This window comes from Cupressus sempervirens, chromosome 8 (genome assembly GCF_028749045.1).
Source record: "Cupressus sempervirens isolate cs-2001-9-10 chromosome 8, ASM2874904v1, whole genome shotgun sequence".
Classification (NCBI taxonomy): domain Eukaryota; kingdom Viridiplantae; phylum Streptophyta; class Pinopsida; order Cupressales; family Cupressaceae; genus Cupressus; species Cupressus sempervirens.
Window position 1 is genome coordinate 56,020,915 of NC_143125.1, and position 18,377 is coordinate 56,039,291.

Here is an 18,377-nt window from a genome sequence, read left to right on the forward strand (position 1 = left end):
CTATTTGAGGCTAGTAGACTTCCCAAATTTTTCTACTGAGGTTAACCTATATGTAGCAATTCTAGGGTCCTGTGACATCATCACGGGAATAAAGTGGTTTAGCGAGCATAAGGCGAAGGTGGATTGTCTTGCAAAGACAATAGAATGCCTAGGTGACCAAGGAAATCTTGTGAACATTCAAGGAATATTGTATGAAGTGAAACCATGCTAGATATTAACTATGCAACTTAAGAAATGTATAAGAAGGGGATGTGAAAATCTTTGTCGTAAAGATAGAAGATTTGAGAGAACCACGAAATACCACATATCAGGATGATTACATCTTAGAAGATGGGGAGGTTGGGGAAAGAATGAAAGGATTCTTTGAAGAAAGATACCCTTTTCTTAGGAACTATCGGGATGCAGTTCCAAAAGAACTGACTAGCTTACCCCCGTCTAGTGTATTTGATTTTGCCATAGACTTGGTACTTGGAGCAGAACCTATAGCAAGAGTACCATACAAAATGACCATTATCAAACTAATGGAATTATAAGTACAGTTACAAGAATTATTGGATAAGAAGCTCAAAATGACCCATTGCTATTGTTAAGAAAAATGATGGAACTATGAGGTTGTGCATAGACTATAAAATGATTAGCAAGGTCACCATAAAAAATAGATATCCACTTCCCTTTATTGATGATCTATTTAATCAAATAAGAGGAGCAACGATGTTTTCAAGAATTGATCTGAGGTCGGGTTACTACCAACTTTGGATTAAGGAGGAAGACATTTGTAAAATTGCTTGTAGGACCCGTTATGGACACTATGAGTTCACAATTCTTCCCTTCGAGCTGACTAATGCCCATGTAACTTTTATGAATCTCATGTATAGCATATCCATGATTGTTTAGACAAGTTTGTGTTGGTTTTCGTTGATGACGTTCTTATCTACTCTCAGAATGAGGAGCGCCAAAAATACCTTGAGATAGTTTAATTGAGATTGCGTGAGCATAAGTTGTATGGGAAGTTATCTAAGTGCTCCTTTTATCGAAAAGATATCCAGTATCTAGGGCATATTATATTAACAAAAGGAATTGCAGTAGGCCTCGCCAAGGTCAAGGCAATCAAAGAGTGGTTGATACCTAGGAATGTGTCAGAGGTCAGAAGCTTCATGGATTTAGTTGGTTTTACAAGAAATTTGTTGGAGACCTCTTGGATAGAACACACCATATCACTGTGTTGCAAAGGAAGGGGAAGAAGTTTATCTGTTCCGAAAAATGTCAAACAACATTTGAATATTTAAAAGAGAAGCCAACTACTGTACTAATACTTAAAGAGTACCAAATCTTGAGGGTCACTTTGTGGCCATTACAGATGCGTTGGGAGGACGTCGGGGTGTTTTGATGCAAGAAAATCGAGTCATTGCATATGAATCCATGAAATTGAAGAACTATGCAGATAATTATGCACCACATGACCTATTAGCTATCATCCATGCTCTACATATCGTCCATGCTCTACAAATATGGAGACACTACCTGATGGGGAAACCATTTGAGCTTAGATCATATCATCATGGATATGAAGTACATATTCACTCAACCCAATTTTGACGCTCACCAAAGGAGGTGATTAAAGTTTTTAATAGAGTATGATTTTGAGATCAATTATATCAAGGGTAAGGAAAACCAAGTAGTTGACACCTTATGCAGGCGAAGACATATTTCGGCTATTGTAGCAATAAATACTATACTTAGGGAGGAAGTACTTCAGTGTCTACCAAGAGACGGATTCTATAACGAAGTACATCAAGCACTCTAGAGGGATCCATATCAATTGGAAAAGGATGGACTCCTAAGATATAAGGACAGGATGTACGTGTCGAAGGACTCGTAAATTCGGAAAATGATTTTGGGAGACTACCATGTCACTCCTTACTTGGAGCACCCTGGAGTGACTAAAATGACCAACATGAAACTGTTATATTTTTAGAAAGGTATGAAGAAGGAAACATCGGAGTATGTGACAACTTGTCTCGAGTGTCAGAGGGTCAATTTTGAGAATAAATATTTAGTTGGGCTGTTACACCCAAATGAAGTTCCAAAATGGAAATTGGAAATAATCACTATGGATTTTATCCAAGGATTACCTATGACCAGAAATAGGCATATTACCATCCTCGTAGTAGTGGATTAATTAACAGAGGTAGCACATTTTATTCTAGGAAACTTAACTAATCAGGTGCCAAAGATTGCCCATAAGTTTGTAAGAGAGATTTTCAGACTTCAAGGAGTTCCAGAAAAGATTCTATCAGATAGAGATGCTAGAATAACCTCTAGAGTTTGGCAAACATTATTTTTTGCCTTGGGGACAAAACTGAATATCAGTTCAGCCTACCACCTAGAAACTGATGACCAGACAAAAAGAATAAACCAGGTACTAGATCGCTTGAGAGCAGAGTAATGTGAATTGCCGTGATTCAAGCGATTCGCGTGATTTCGTGATTTGACATAAGGCATGCGATTCATGGTGAGTTGGTGAATTGGCTAACCGATTCATGTGCCAAAAATTGCTTGAAATTGCAAAATCAGCCCCAGGAAATCGCCAGAAATCACCAATTTTAAAATCTTTGAATTTTAGGGCTTTTTTCACCTTGCTGATTTGTAGCCAATTCATAAGCAATTCACGATTCAAGTAGGCCTTGCTGATTCTGATCCGATTCTGATTTTTGGTTCTTAGTTGAGAGTATATTGCATGGATCAACAATATCTATGGGAGATGTATCTTCCCCTGGTTCAATTTGCTTACAACAACTCGTATCAACCTGCCTTTAAGATGACACCTTTTGAAGCTTTGTAAGTGTAGAACTCCTATAAGTTGGAACAGGATTGAGGATTGAATTATTGTTGGCACTGAGATGCTTGTAGAGATGGAGGAACAAGTAGTTCAAATCTGTCAGAAGTTGAAGGAGGGAAATGATTGAGAAAAGAGTTATGCAGATGCAAAAATGACTCCTAGAGTATTTTCAGTGGGAGAAAAGGTTCACTTGAAAGTAAAACCCCAAAAAAGTATCATCAAGTTTGTTAGAAATGCCAAGTTAGCCTCGAGATATGTGGGACCCTTTAAGGTGTTGGAAGTCATAAATCCTGTGATCTACATAATTTCCCTACCCCTAGCCTTATAATGCATAATGTGTTTCATGTATCTTATCTAAAGAAATATATGGCCAACCATGAACATATTTTTCATTGGAATCACTTGCAGGTACGAGATCTAGGGGTGGTGGAAATAGAACCACTTAGAATACTAGAGGTGTGTAAGTCCTTAGTGCAAGGTTGAGTGGGACTGGTATGTTGAAGAGAATGCCACTTGGGAAGATTATGATGAAATCTAAGTAAAATCTCCACATCTTTTTCCAAAAACTTGACCATAGATTGAAATGAATAAATTGTGATTCAAATTGGAATGTAATGATTTCATGCTACTATATTTATAAGCTATATATTTTTCTTTTGAATATTCTTTTAGTAATTCAAAATTGCAAAGTTCATTGAGGATGATGAAACACAAGAGGGGGAGTGTATGTTGATTGGTTAAATTAGTTAATTCGTTATGGTTTCATGTGAAGTTGAAATGGTGGTTATTTGTTATGATTCATGAGATTTAGAAATATAGGTTACTTGTTATGATGTTATACTAAGATGACTATTTGATTTTGATTAAATGATTGGAAATATGTTATTACCATGGAAAATTTCCTTTTGCAGGAATGCGATGAAGGGGGGAAGCATTACCAGAGAGGGAATTGGGTACGAGGACACCAACTTGCCATCGAGCCAATAGGTATGAGTCATAACGACGATGACTAAGGAAATGAACTAGGTAAGCAAGGGTATACCAAGTGACCACCATGAGCTGACCGGATCAACACATCTAATAAAATAATAGAAGTACCCACTTGAGCATGAATCGAACTAAGAATAATTGGCACCTTTAAGAAATGGTGTGGCAGACATGTTCTAGTATAATGATACCCCATAGTACTTACAAAACATTCGTACATATACATACATGTATATGTATGTATGCATATATTCAAATATGACATACATGTATGTATACATATACTTAAAATACAACATGTACACAAATACATATATTTGGAATATAACTTGTATTTATGTATGTGTATGTTACACATACAAATGTATGTAAATACAATAGTATCATTATAGTAAAACATTAGGAATAAAATTACAATTTCCATCTTAATTCAATGTTTTAATATTATTTCCATTGGCCTTGTATTATTATTTACATTGGCCTTTTATTTGTGGCTTTTGAATTTTCAATCAAGAATGTAACTTATGATTGCCACCTTTCTAGTCACCTTGCACCTAACTCCTTTCGGGAGATTATAACTTGTCAATTGAGCATGCATAAGAAATTAGTAAGCCATTTCTTGTTCTGTGATAATCTTTCCACTTGCGATTTATCTCTTACAACAACAAGCCATTCCAAGCTTTCCATTATTTCTCTTTCATACCTGCGAATTTTCTCTTAGAGCAACAACAAGACATTCCAGGATCTAACATAACGGCAATAGAGGATTGGATTTATACAACTCGGGAGCCAAGCACAACCATTCATAGTCAAGGTTGATGTACCTCCATTTTTGCTTGCTAGGCCGTACATCTTTCTGCACTTTACCTTTCTCATTTGTTATGTTTTGAAATCTTTGAGAATTGAGCATGTTGCATGAATGATATTATCAATGCTAGATGGATTAAAATCTATGTCTGAATAAACACATATGATACATGCTGTCCAATATGTTTGCTCTATGTACACGCAATTGGTGATTTTTCAAAGATTGATTTACCTGTTGTACAATATTTTGTTATCATTTCAGCACTTAAAATAATTCAGGGAAGAAAACCAAATTTTTGCCTTGTTTTATAGGGGTATAAACAATATGCCTTTGAGATAAGAAGAGGTATAATCACAATGAGTTAACAATATTGTTTTGAATTACCATGAGGCCTTTTCTAATGTCCACTATAGGCCCAAGTTGGGGAAAGAAATCTTGATTGTGGTAAACAGAAATTATCCAAGATATATGCACAACCACATTGTGTTTCATCAAGGATGACAAACAAGGTCAAGATGAAAGGTGTGAGCTAATAACAATTGAATTGTGGGAAATACCTGCAAGACAAGAGGTCGAATTGGTAACAAACTAGACAGTAAATGAACATAAGCAAACATATTAAACTGTGTCAACTCATGGTGGTAATAGGTATAAGTCTTTTTGGTCAAGTGAGCAGTGTGTGATTGGGTATTGAGTGCCCACACAAATTCTTGGCCAAGGTACATTAGTGGCAATACTTGCTGCTATGATCACTAGAGGTCAAGGTAGCTTGTAGGCAGATAGATGGGCTTATGGGAAGGACTCCATAGCCTAGCTGATTATATAGATGACAATCTAACACCAGGATGCTCAATTGGCAGGACAAGAGGCGACCCATGCCTAATTTCACACTAGGAGGGCCTTTCTCAGTTGAGATTGTGTGGGGATACTTGGGGTCCGCATTTGGGAGGTTAAGCCTTTGACAATGCTTGTCCTTTCCACCAAATGCCAGAACTTGCACAAGACAAAGACAAGATTTGCATTCTTAAGTCTACACGGTTATTGGGTATAATTCTTATTTTTGTATTAATCAAGTTCAGTTAATTATGAAATTATCACATTAATGATGCAAATATCTTTTTCACTTTTATATATTATTGATCAGTCAAAACTTAGTAGAAAATGATCTTTCTTTCCATTAAGTAATGATTAGTTTCGATGACAGTTATAAATTACGTGCTCTTTTCAAATGTTAGTAATCCTCTTCATATGATTATGCCAGTTGTCTGTTATAACTGCATTCTCATATTCTTGAATATGGAAAGTAATTGTGTTCAATACTATGATAGTTAGGATGAGGAGAAATAGTATGTTAGAAAGGGAATAGAATGCCTAGATTACCAGGGAATTCCTGTAAGCATTCAAGGAATATTACATGAAGTAAAACCATGTTAATTATCAGCCATGCAACTTAAGAAATGTAGGTGAAAAGTGTGTAAAATCTATGCAGAGAGAATAGAGGATCAAAAGGAAACCTAGAAAAAAGTATATCAAGACGATTACATTTTTGAGGATGGTGGCTTATTTGCCCTTGTGTCTCTCCTTGGGGAGCCCTAGTGTTATTTGTTAAGAAAAAGGATGTTAAGAAAAAGGATGGAACCATGAGACTGTTCATAGCCTATAGGATGCTCAACAAGGTTACATAAAAAACAAATATGTTCCTTCCTCGAAATGACGATTTGGTTGACCTGTTGAGAGGAGTATCGATATTTCTAAGATTGATCTTAGATTGGGTGACTACCAACTTAGGATTAAGGAGGAAGATAGTCATAAAACTGCTTTTAGAACCTGTTATGGACATTATGAGTTCACAGTTCTTCCTTTCGGGTTGACTAATGCCCCTGCAACCTTTATGAATCTTATGAATAGTGTATTCTAAGATCCTCTGGACAAGTTTGTGTTAGTGTTCATTGATGATATCCTTATTTATTCTCGGAATGAGGAGCACCAAAAATACTTTGAGATAGTTCTACAGAGGTTGCATGAGTACAACTTGTACAAGAAATTAACAAAGTGCTCTTTTTATCAAAAGAAAATCTAGTATCTAGGGCATATTTTATCAGCAAAAGGAATTGCAGAGATCTCGCTAACATCAAGGCAATCAAGGAGTGGTCGGTACCTAGGAATGTGTCAGAGGTCAGAAGCTTCATGGATTTAGCTTGTTTCTACATGAAATTTCTCAAGGACTTCTCACATATAGCATATCCTATAACCATATTATAGTGAAAGGGTAAGGAGTTTCTCTGGTCGGAAAAATGCCAAGCAACGTTCGAATATTTGAAGGAGAAACTTGCTACTGCACCAATACTCAGAGTACTAGATCGTGAGGGTCACTTCGTGGTTATCATCGTCGCATTGGGAGAAGGGTTGGGGGCATCATGATGCAAGAAGATCAAGTCATTGCATATGAGTCCAGGAAGATAAAGAACTAGAGCAAAATTATTTACCACATGACATAGAATTAGCAGCCATCGTTCATGTTGTACAAATGTGGAGACATTACCTGATTGGAAAACCATTTGAACTCAGAGCATCATAGATTGAAGTACATATTTAGTCAAACCAATCTTAATGCCTGCTAAGAAGGTGGTTAGAATTCTTAGTTGACTATGATTTTGAGATCAGCTATATCAAGGGGAAGGAAAACTGAGTAGCTAACACCTTGAGTAGGCAAAGGCATATCTCCGCTATAATAATAGTAAACCCTGGGCTTAGGGAGCAAGTGCTTTAAAATCTACTGAGAGATGATTTCTTTAATCAAGTGCGCTAAGCCCTCCGAAAGGACCCTCATGACATTAGATACGAAGGTTATCAATTGGAAACATATGGAGTCTTGAGATATAAGGGAAGGATGTACATACCTAAGAATTCTGAAATCCAAAAAATGATTTTGAGGGAAATTCATGCTACCCAATACTCAAGACTTTTGTGAGTAACAAAAATGCTAGCCAATATGAAATTGCTATACTTTTTGAAGGGCATGAAGTGGGAAATTGTTGCAGGTTGCTTCGAATGTTAGAAGGTCAAGGCTGAACATAGGAAGCTAGCTGAGTTATTACACTCAAATGAAGTTCCAGAATGAAAATGGCAGATAATCACCATGGATTTTATCTAATGATTGCCTATGACCAAAAACAAGCATAGCACTATCCTTGTGGTAGTAGATCGATTAACCAAGGTAGCCTATTTTATTCTAGGAAATTTAACTGATGGAGCATTAGAAATTCCCCACAAGTTTGTAAAATGACAAAGATACTAGAATGACATCTAGGTTTTGCCAAATCCTGTTTTCAACACTTGGGACAAAATTGAATATCAACTCAGCTTATTATCCAGAAACTTATGACTAGATAGAAAGGGCGAACTAGGTAGTAGAAGACCTTCCAAGGGTATACTACATGGATCAACAATACTGTTGGGAGATGTATCTCCCCTTGGTTGAATTTGCCTACAATAACTCATACCAGTCTGCTATTAAGATGACACCATTTGAAGCCTTGTATGGGTGTAAGTATAGGACACGTATGAGTTGGAAAAGAATTGAAAATCGAATTATTGTTGGCCCTGAGATGCTTTTAGAAATGGAAGAATAGGTATTTCAAATTCGTCAGAGGTTAAAAGTGGCAAACGATCGACATAAGAGTTATGTAGATGCTAAGAGGACTCCTAGACAATGGAAAGTGGGAGAAAAGGTTCTCCTTAAAGTAAAACCCTAGAAAAGTACTATCAAGTTCGGCAAGAATACCAAGCTAGCCCCAAGATATGTGGGACCCTTTGAAGTTTTGGAGGTCGTAAATCTTGCGGCGTACAAAATTGCCCTACCTCTAGCCCTTGCTTGGATGCATAATGTGTTTCATGTCTCATATCTCAAAAGGTATATAGTCAATAACGAACATGTTATTGATTTGATTCTCTTGTAGGTACAAGACTCAAGGGTAGTGGAAACATAGCTACTCAGAATACTCGAGGTGCGTAAGCTCCGCTTACAAAATTGAGACGTCACTCAATGCAAAGTATAGTGCAACTAATATGCTGAAGAGAATGCTACTTGGGAAGATTATGACGATATCTTCCCAAAATTTCCCCCACTTTTTTCCAAGAACATAAACTAGAGTTGCTATTATTATTTTGTGATTTTGAAACATTGTGACATGATACTATTTGAGATTGTATGACAGCTGTTTCTTTCATTATGTGAAATATAAAGGTGGGGGGGATGTTACATCACCTATTTTGTTGATTTTGAATAATTCATTTAACCGTTGATATTTCAAGTAGTTAAATCAGTTACTAATTTCAGTTGATTGTTGTGGAAGTATGCTTTACCATGCTAATTCTTCTTGCAGGTATTGTGGTGATAGGGGGAAGCATTGTAAGAGAGGGAATTGGGTACAAGAGCACCATCTTGCTACCAAAGTTAACAGGTAGGAATCGAAACCACCATGGTCAGGGAATGTAGGCTAGGACAAACTAGACACGTGTCAAGTGACCACCATGAGCTAACTAGGTCAACAAGCTTAATAAGGTATATAAACATTCATTTATGTAATAAAGCGAATTTAAAAACAAATGTTACCTTTGAGAAATGAGTCAATCTCAAATCCTTCTTGTAATATTAGACATGTTCCAGTATAATGGTACCATAGCATTTACATCTTTACATGTTACATATGTATGCGTATGTTTAAATATGTTGTATACGTATACACAAAAATTTAAAATACAACATGTGCATAAAATTACGTATATTTGGTATATTACGTGTGTATGTATTTGTGTGCAACACATCCAAATATATGTAAATAAAATAGGTATCATCATAGTAAAACATGGGAAGTAATTTATTATTTCCATCTTATGTCAATGAGTTTTTATTTAGAGCCCATTGGCTATATTGTTTTTACTCATTATTTTGGCCATGCATTTTAATTCAAGATTGTAACTCCTGATTCACCAACTTGCACTTTCTTTCCATGCGTGTAAGTCTTTTGATCGGGCTCATATTTTCAAGTAACCAAGCCTCATTCTATAAGATGCTCGATCGCAACCATTCAGAGGTTGCTTCTAAGTGAGTACACTTGCATTACCACACTTATTCTGCAAATATTACCTTGTCAGTATGATATCACCTTAGTGGCAGTATCATCAGGAGATCAGAGAGCATTTTATTGGTATTGCATTTCTGAGTGATTGCCGCTAGAGCAGCTCACAGTTGGAGCATTCACATCATATCTTCAGCGTTTCATACTCATTGGGTTGCATCTGAGACTGCTTGTAATGCTCTAAATTGATATTTATGTTTGATCTATTTGAAAGTTAGTTATCGAGCCTGCAAATGCTATTAAATTTTACATGACTATTTCTCATGAAAGAACTGCTTTGCCATGATATGTAATTGCATAACTAATTCTGACATAATATCCGAACAACCCTGTGAGAGCTGAAGCCTGCTGTAATAAGTCATGGCCTTGTTCAATAAATCTTTATGTATTGATTAGCCGGGGGAAGCCGCAAATACAGGGACATTAATGTCTGTATGTCTCTGAGACTGGAAGGTTTACTTCTTGGCAGCGTACTTCTAGCTTGTTAGTCATGATTTGAATTAGGGAATAGTATCATAATCTTATTTAATAACCCTTTACGGAATGGGGAAACTTATTCTATGAAGCAGAAATCTGTGATTACCATGATTGTTGAATGGGTGCATCAATGATCATCAAGGACAACCAAGCGATGCTGAGATGAAAGATGTAAATCATGGAGTCATGGATTGTGTGGGAATGGCCTGCAATTTTGAGAAATCATGTTAGTAATAATATAAAGAAGGAAAGTAAAGCTAAGTCTAGAAAATATAACCTAGTCAGCTCATGGTGATTCATTGAAAAATGTCCTGTTTGTTGAGTTGATCAGTGGGTGATCGGGCACATAGTGTCCATGTAAATCCCTGGCCAGGGTTGGATTAGTGGAAATTCTTGCTGCTATGATGTAGAGGTCAAAATAGCCACTAGTCGGATGGATAGGCTGTTAGGAGGGAATCTAGGGTCTAGCCGGCTCAGTGGTTGACACTCTATGCTTAGGTGGCAGGACTTGATGGTGTTTTTGTGCTCTTTCTGTGTAGGGTAGTGCCATTCTCAGTTGAATGTGAGGGGATACACTAGGTCCGTGGTTAGGTGGTTAAGCCTCTGTCAATGCATTTCCTCTCCACCAATGCTAGTACTTGCACAAAACAGATCAGGATTTCATTGTTAGCCTAATGTGGTTAATGGGTATCTTTTTCTTTTCCATGTGTATCTAAATTCAATTAAATGCGTGATTAATTATGTTGCTGTTTCATTATTTTCCTTTCAATAAATAAAAAGATATTTGAGTGTATCAACTAGTTAATGATCTTTCTATTTCGTGTTCACGACGGCTAGTTTTCAGTTCCTCTTTACCATTTGTTAGTTATGATATTTCCGACGAACAGTAACTTTGTTATAACAGCTAATTCCCTGGCTTATGAACATGCAATTTACTCATCATGAATAAAAGTAGAAGTCAAATAAAGGATAGGAATTTGGGTCATTACACCAGGCAATGTTTTCTTTGAAATAGAACTTCCATGGCTCGAATGGAGAAGCCTGAGGACTTCCCATAACTCTCTCAAGAAAGAAGATATCTCCATACTTCTCCTTGAAGTCTATTCAGAAAAGCTTCTTGGGCATCTTGCTAAGATGAGCTCTAAGCTTGTGCAACCACTGTATATTGATGGTTTCTGAACAGGAATCAGAATTTTCTTGAAAAGATCTTGGTGGCTTTATCTGCAATTTTGTAAATAGTTGAATGGTATTCAGGAATATTAAATGCTTCTCTGCTAGTCACTTCTCCAAGATAGGCTAGGACATTTCCATCAGGTGCTATGATCTGTCTGTCCGTGATATTATAATGACTGGCACATTCTACAAGTGATTCGTTGCACTGCATTGCTGATGGAAATCCAGCTGCTTGAATAAGTCCATTTCTCATTAAGGCTGCTGTAGGAACAGTTCCATCAAGCCAGTACACTCTTTTCTTGAAATCTTCAAGATCTACATCGCAAGGTTGGTGTCTCCAACTTTCCTGCACTTTGATGAAATCTTGGAGTTGAACTGCAATGCTTTATACTGGAACATCGTTTGGATTTTCCTTTATATTTCTCCTAGAGCTGCCATCTGTCTCCGGTAAAAAAAACTTAAGTTAGAAAGGATTTTTATATTTTTCTTAAATTGAATTCTTATTCTAGTCGTTTTTTATTTCAAGATATTTAATCAATTCTTGAGAAGTGTAATGTTTAACCAAGAATTAGTATGAAAACACAAAAAAGCAAGAAAAGAACTTGAACATGTGGACAAATTCATCGAATCTGGCTTAATGAGAATTTTGGAGTGATACCTTGAAACTTTATAAGTAATTCATTTCAAGGCATGTGTAAAATTGCCACATATCTGTCAAAAGCACAAGAACACAAGAAATGGCTATGGATTGCCTTAAAACTTACAAAAAAGTTTCTCTTCATCTCAGAATTTCAACTCTCTACTCAGCTTTGTGAATAATGAATGGCTTCACCCTTTATTTATAGGGAATTAGGGCTAAAGAGGATTGATCCCAGCCCCGTGTTCTTCTATTTTATTTTTTGATTTTTGTAATTTAATTTTTTGTCGGATTATCCTCTCCTTCATGGTTAAAACTGCTAGAAGAAAGCACTTCTGCTTTTTCATTCTTCTTTCCTCTTTAAAATTCTCATTTGCTTTTCAGGGATGAAAAATTAATGCTTTTTATTTTTATTTTTTGATATTTTCTATTTGAAATGCTTCATAGGAGAAAAGCTTTTTTTTTTTTTTTTTTTTTTTTTTGTATTTTGCCGGCTTTTCCCTTATCACAATATCTCTCCTTGGATTGAATATAGGAATTTTGATTTAATTGTTTCTTTTGCAGTATATTTGGTTTAAAAAAAAAGATTACTTCCGTCTTCTTTTATTTTCAATTTCCTTCATTCATCTTAGCAACACTTCTAATTTGGATTAAACTTCATCTTGGTTTGTTTTTTCCATTTTTTGCACTCTCTCTTGCAGATTGAACTCTTGTGGTTTCATAGGTTTCATCCTTCATCATTTGCAGATTGAATTTCAGTGAGACCTGTGGGAGATTGTACTTTATAAGAATCATGTATTTTATTTTCAGAATCTTATGTTCTTTTTGAAATTCAACTTGGTCATGTTGAGGATCAGAATTTGTGAGCTTTCATGGACTGTTGTATTAGAATTTCACGTTTTCAACAAATTTCTGCTTTTGAGTGGACTTCATTCCCGATCAAGTCTTTTTTGTTTTTAATCAAGATGAAACTTTTGCACAATCTCAATAAATTTACAACTTCCATCTTCTTGCAACCAATTTTCCATGTTTGGAAATCCTTCTTTCTCCACCCAATTGGGCTTGATCATGAAGTTTTGAAAATTCTTTCTTTTATTCCTTAAATCAGTTGAAGGATGATTATGTATTTTCCTTACTCTGCAATTGTTTTTCCTTCTACTGGGTTTGGATTTGTTCATGTTTCCAGAATTCCCTGCTTTCTTTCCTTTTCAAGATAAGAGTTTTATAGTTTGTCCTCAAAACTTCATGTTTGAAACTTTATTCGCAGATCAAACTCTACCTGTTTGTCCACAGATTTTCTTTCTGAAAACACCCTTTCCTTTCAAGTTGGACTGCATGACCCTAAGGAAACCTCCATGACTCTCTCTCCCAAGATCTGATTTTGGGCGGACTTCACAGTGATTCATGGAGAGTTTCATACCTAAAAATTTCATCTCTCCCTCAAGATATAATATTTGATGGATTTAGTGGTTTCATGATATAACCTTCAATTTTTCTTCTAAATCCCTTCTCTAAACCTTTTTCTTTCATGAATTTTCACATACTTGAGATTTTTTCAAAACTTCTGCACAATCTTTCCCACTTTCTTGCTTTCTGAATAATGATTTTGGTTTTGAAAATAAGGATTTTCACACAGACAAATTTTACATTAAAAAAAAAAAAAAAATTCCCAAACATAGAAATTTTGAAATAAGCAAAGACCAAGAAAAAATCAGATTAAGGAAGCCTTAATTAGCCCTTCAACATAAAATATTCGACTTTTGAAAAAATGAACGAATGAAGATTTTTAATGACATCCACGAGACCATCGGTCTAAGTGCCCACTAGTAAAAAGCTTAAACTAACTCCATAATCTTTTCCAAATCAGAGGTCCTGCTATGAATGTTGACAAACATATTAGCAGTCTGCCTCATCATATCCTCAAATAAATTATGCATTCTTATGCCAGCCTCCAAGATGATCCTGCACTGGGCCTGGATGTCTTCAAATGCTGTGCACTCAATGAGAAAGTGCCATTCAGTCTTAATCACACCTTTTATGCAGAACCTGCAGATTCTCTTCTCCCACTTATCTTTGGGCCTTTTCCATCTTCCCATCTTGCATCTTTAGATGATGTAAACTGGTCCTCAATTGAGTTGCTAACACCCTAGCGTTATACATTTAATAGCTGTCCCTAGGTAAGCTTGATCCACATGTCCCAAGAAGGGTTGAGCACTTCAATATAAGTGTAAGAATTTGCCTTAGGGCAAAATTCACCAAGGAACTAACAACTCAAACACAAGCACATCTGTAGATCAGAAAGAGTATGATCAGAATGAAGGTATATTCATTCAATATGCCTTAAGAGTACATTAGGAGTGCTTGTATATAAAGGCCTCTGAGATGCATCTAGAATGTCTCGGAATCAGCTACATGATAAGTCATACAATCAGGCACATGTCCACCAGATATGAGTTATCCTCTATTAAGCACGGAAGTAAGTGCGATGATGAGAGGATAAGCCTACAAGGGTGTAACACACAAATCAATGTTGCAGACATGTGCTAAAAAGGGAGTGCAAATAACTATGTTGTCTACGTGACAACTCAGTGAATAATGCAAACTCCAGTGTTGTAGACACCATGTGCTGAAATAGAGTTGCGTACTTCTGTGTTGTCAACATGACAACTCAAAAAGGTGCGCAAACTCCTGAGTGTTTCACAAAATAAAATAATAAAATAATGCATTAACCTAAGTAAACTTAAGTGTAAATAATAAATACGTATTTACATCAACACCCCCCCATAAGTGCAACTTAAGGGAATACCCTTAAGCTTACGAAAACTAGGATGAAATGCATAATGGGTCCCGACTGGTAGGCCATGTTAGGTACCCATGTACATAATGAAATGCAACCTCTCATAAAGCGAAGAAAGAGGGAAAACCTCATGGGGAAAACCCTTTCCCAAAAAGAGATTAATAGGGATGCATGGATGGATGGAGTAATCAAGACCCCCCCATTACGACATACATCCAGTATATACAAAAGTGAAGAATGAGAAGAACTAAACCTCATAAGAGGAAAAAGTCCCCCCCCCCAAGAAAGAAGAGGAAGAGAGACAAGGGAAAAGGTACAATCCTGAAGATGTATGGTGGCCTTGAAACCTACTCAAGTATCCCTGTGCTGATGCTGATGTTCGCCCCTTCCAACTGTGCTGAAAAGAACAAAGGTAGATTTGGCAAGGATGTCTGTTGAACCTATTCCAATGAACCAACTCTTTCCTCAACTAACACAAAGACCTTCGACAACTGCTGTTCATAAGGATCCACAATCACGCCAATTTGTAAAGATTGATCATTTAGAGAATGGACACGAGGGTCAGAGTGAGCCCTCACAACAACTGTAGAAGGATCATCATCATCAATGAGAAGATGTAAGTCCTCAAGGTTGTCTGCCAAGTTTGCGGTGTGTGACTCTACAAACAAACCTGCAATGTCTTCCATGTAGTCATCTTCTGATGCTGGAGCTAGAAGACAATATGTACCATGCTGTGCTTGACCTTTCACTATGGCAATATAAGCATGTGGACTATACTGATGATGTGACCTCTCACTGCAATTGTTGATAGAACCCCACGTGTCTGAATCTGTTGAAGCACTATCATTGGTGTCATTATCAATTTCCACTGTGCATGAAGTGCGGAGAGGATTAAAGGATAAGTTGGGTGAACTTTCCTCAAAGTGTACATCCTTCTCCACAAGAATCTCGTGTGTCTCTGAATCCATAAGTCTATAAGCCTTCACAATTTCTTTATATCCTATGAAAGTACAAGGCCTAGGTGCTTGTGCCTTGCATCCTCTGGAATATAGGTTTGCTCATGCTGGATAATCGAAGACTCTGAAGTGACTCACAACTGGTTTTTTGCCGCACCATGCCTCAAAAGGAGTCTTCCCGTCTAGGGCATAATGAGGAGACCTGTTAAGTATATGAGTAGCATTGCTAATGGCTTCAACTTCAAGTGTAGGATCAAGAGACTTGGCTTTAATCATGCAACTTGCCATGGACTTAAGAGTTCTAATCCTCATAGCTGCAACATCTGTCTTGTGTGGACTGAATGTTGGTGGATTCTAAAGATCAATTCCCTCAAGTTTGCAAAAGTCTCCAAGTCTTCTATCCACATATTTGTTCTCATTGTCCACCCGTAGAACCTTGATGGCTTTCCTTGATTTGTGTTCAACATGAATCTTAAAGGCTGGAAGCTTATGAACCACTTTATTCTTGTGATAAAGGAAGTAGACCCATGTGAATCGTGAAAAGTCATCAACAAAAGTAAGGATGTAGCGGCCTTGGCTGATTGAAGTCACTGCAAAAGGACCTGCTAAAACTATGTGAACCAACTAGAGCTCTAGAAGACTTCCCTTTATCATACTTCTCGAGATGCATATCCACTGAACATGAACACTCTCCCTTAGAAAAGTTCATGTTAGGTAGACCTTTGACTATGTTTTTTGAGCAAAGTTGTTGAAGAGAGCGGAAGTCAAGATGACCTAACCGCTCATGCCATAGTGTAGTTTGTGAATTAGAGTGAGTCAACAAGGCTTAAGGAGACTTGGGCACAAAGTGGGAGAAGGAATAAAGCCTCTTGTCATCATTGACTTTCCCCACTGCAACCAATGAATCATCTCTAAGACTGCGCACCATCACTGAATCTGGAAGGAACTCAACTTTATGACCATCTCCAAGGTGAGTGATTTGGTAAACTGATAGGAGATTGGAGCTAAGGTTTGGAACGCAGAGAACATCTTTGAAGTCCCTATTGTTCATTTCCACATGTCCTTTCCCTTCAACTTCCATTTTAGTATCATCTCCCACGAAGATGTGTGGTACCTTTGACTGCTTCAATGAAGAAAAGTCTCCCTTTGAAGAACCCATATGATAGGAGACACCTGACTCAAGCATCCATTCCGAAGAAGAACTTGTGATAGCCATAAGTGCTTGCCCTTTTCCCTTTGAAGAGGTTGGAGTTGAATCCTTGGAAGTACTTGGCACTTGAATCTTGTTCTTCCTGAGTAGATTTTCTAACTCATCGATTCTTTTAGTCTTGCAATGATGCTCGTCATGATTTGGCTTTTTGCAATATGCACAAAAAAGTTTGTCCTTCTTTTCATTACTTCCCTTCTTGTTGGAAGAAGAATTGCCTTGCTGTGAGGAGGATTGTTGTGTCTTAGATTGTGATTTCTGCTTCCACTGCTTCTTTTTGTTGCTATAACTTTTCCCTCCTTTACTTGATTGGTGCTCATCACTAGCCATCAAGGCATTGGTCTTTGATGTCTTGAGAAGTGCTAAATCCATCAAGTGAGATTGTTCGACAATCAACATCTCTGCAAATGCATCAAATCTAAGCTTCTGGTAAGCAGTTCCCATGGTCAACTTGTAAGTATTAAAACTCGAAACAAATGAAGCATACTCAGAAGGTAGCCTCTTCAGGATGTGATGAATCAACTTTTCATCCTTCATGGGATTTCCACAATCTTTAAGTAGTTCCCTATACTCATTGGTTTTGTTGATGTAATCTTGAATTTTGTCAAAGTTCTTTGGATCCAAGAGAAGTAGATTGTCTTGAATTTGAAATCCCTTTTCCTCATCCACCTTACCATACAATGATTCATGTTTGTCCCAAGCTGATTTGGATTTTGTACAACTGGCAATGTGAAAGAGGAGATCTCTATGTACACAACTCTTGATAATTCCCATGGTTACCAGGAGACCCGTCTCCCCCCTAAAAGTGGCGTCTCGGAGACCGAGACGCGTCTCGGAGACTTTTCGCGTCTCCGGAGACCTCAAAAAAGGTTGGAGACTTCATGACGAAGTCTCCTGAAGTCTCCCCGTCTCCTAATCCAAAAAGTGAAGTCTCCCCGAAGTCTCCTGATAAAATATAAATGATATTAAATAATTTTATATATTTTAGCCCTCATTTAAATGTTTTTAATGCAAAAATCTAAGGTACTACATGAATTCCGTAAAACTGCTTGGTGATGTACGTCACCTACAGGAACACGATACAAGTCTAAGACAACATATTGGAAGCTGTACAGGATTGCAGTAAAGATCCCAAATCACATAAATTTATGCGGCTGAGGAATTAGGGTGCAAAAACTGTTGTTAGTGCATTAGAAGATAGTATTACGTATGTTACAAAAATCTGATATGCAAATGCTTGATAATAGTATTATTCCTCATGAAAACCAAGCATCTATTTGCTGATAAAAACTCAGCGATAACAGTGATAGACTAGAGGTTTTATGTATGTTAAAATGAATGTATTTGGTCCCATA

At 36.9% G+C, this 18,377-nt stretch overlaps 1 protein-coding gene across 2 annotated transcripts in view; it reads left to right on the forward strand.

Moving 5' to 3' along the window:
* Positions 1 to 18,377, forward strand: part of LOC149541584 (uncharacterized) — a 67,858-nt gene that overhangs the window by 41,454 nt on the left and 8,027 nt on the right. Inside the window, exon 4 of one of the 2 annotated variants that reach the window (XM_089796780.1) lies at positions 9,020 to 9,097. The exons of the other annotated variant lie outside the window; for it this stretch is intronic. Coding sequence (XP_089652906.1) covers positions 9,020 to 9,097 — 78 coding nt within the window. The remainder of the gene's footprint in view (positions 1 to 9,019; positions 9,098 to 18,377) is intronic. 2 annotated transcript variants of the gene reach the window in all.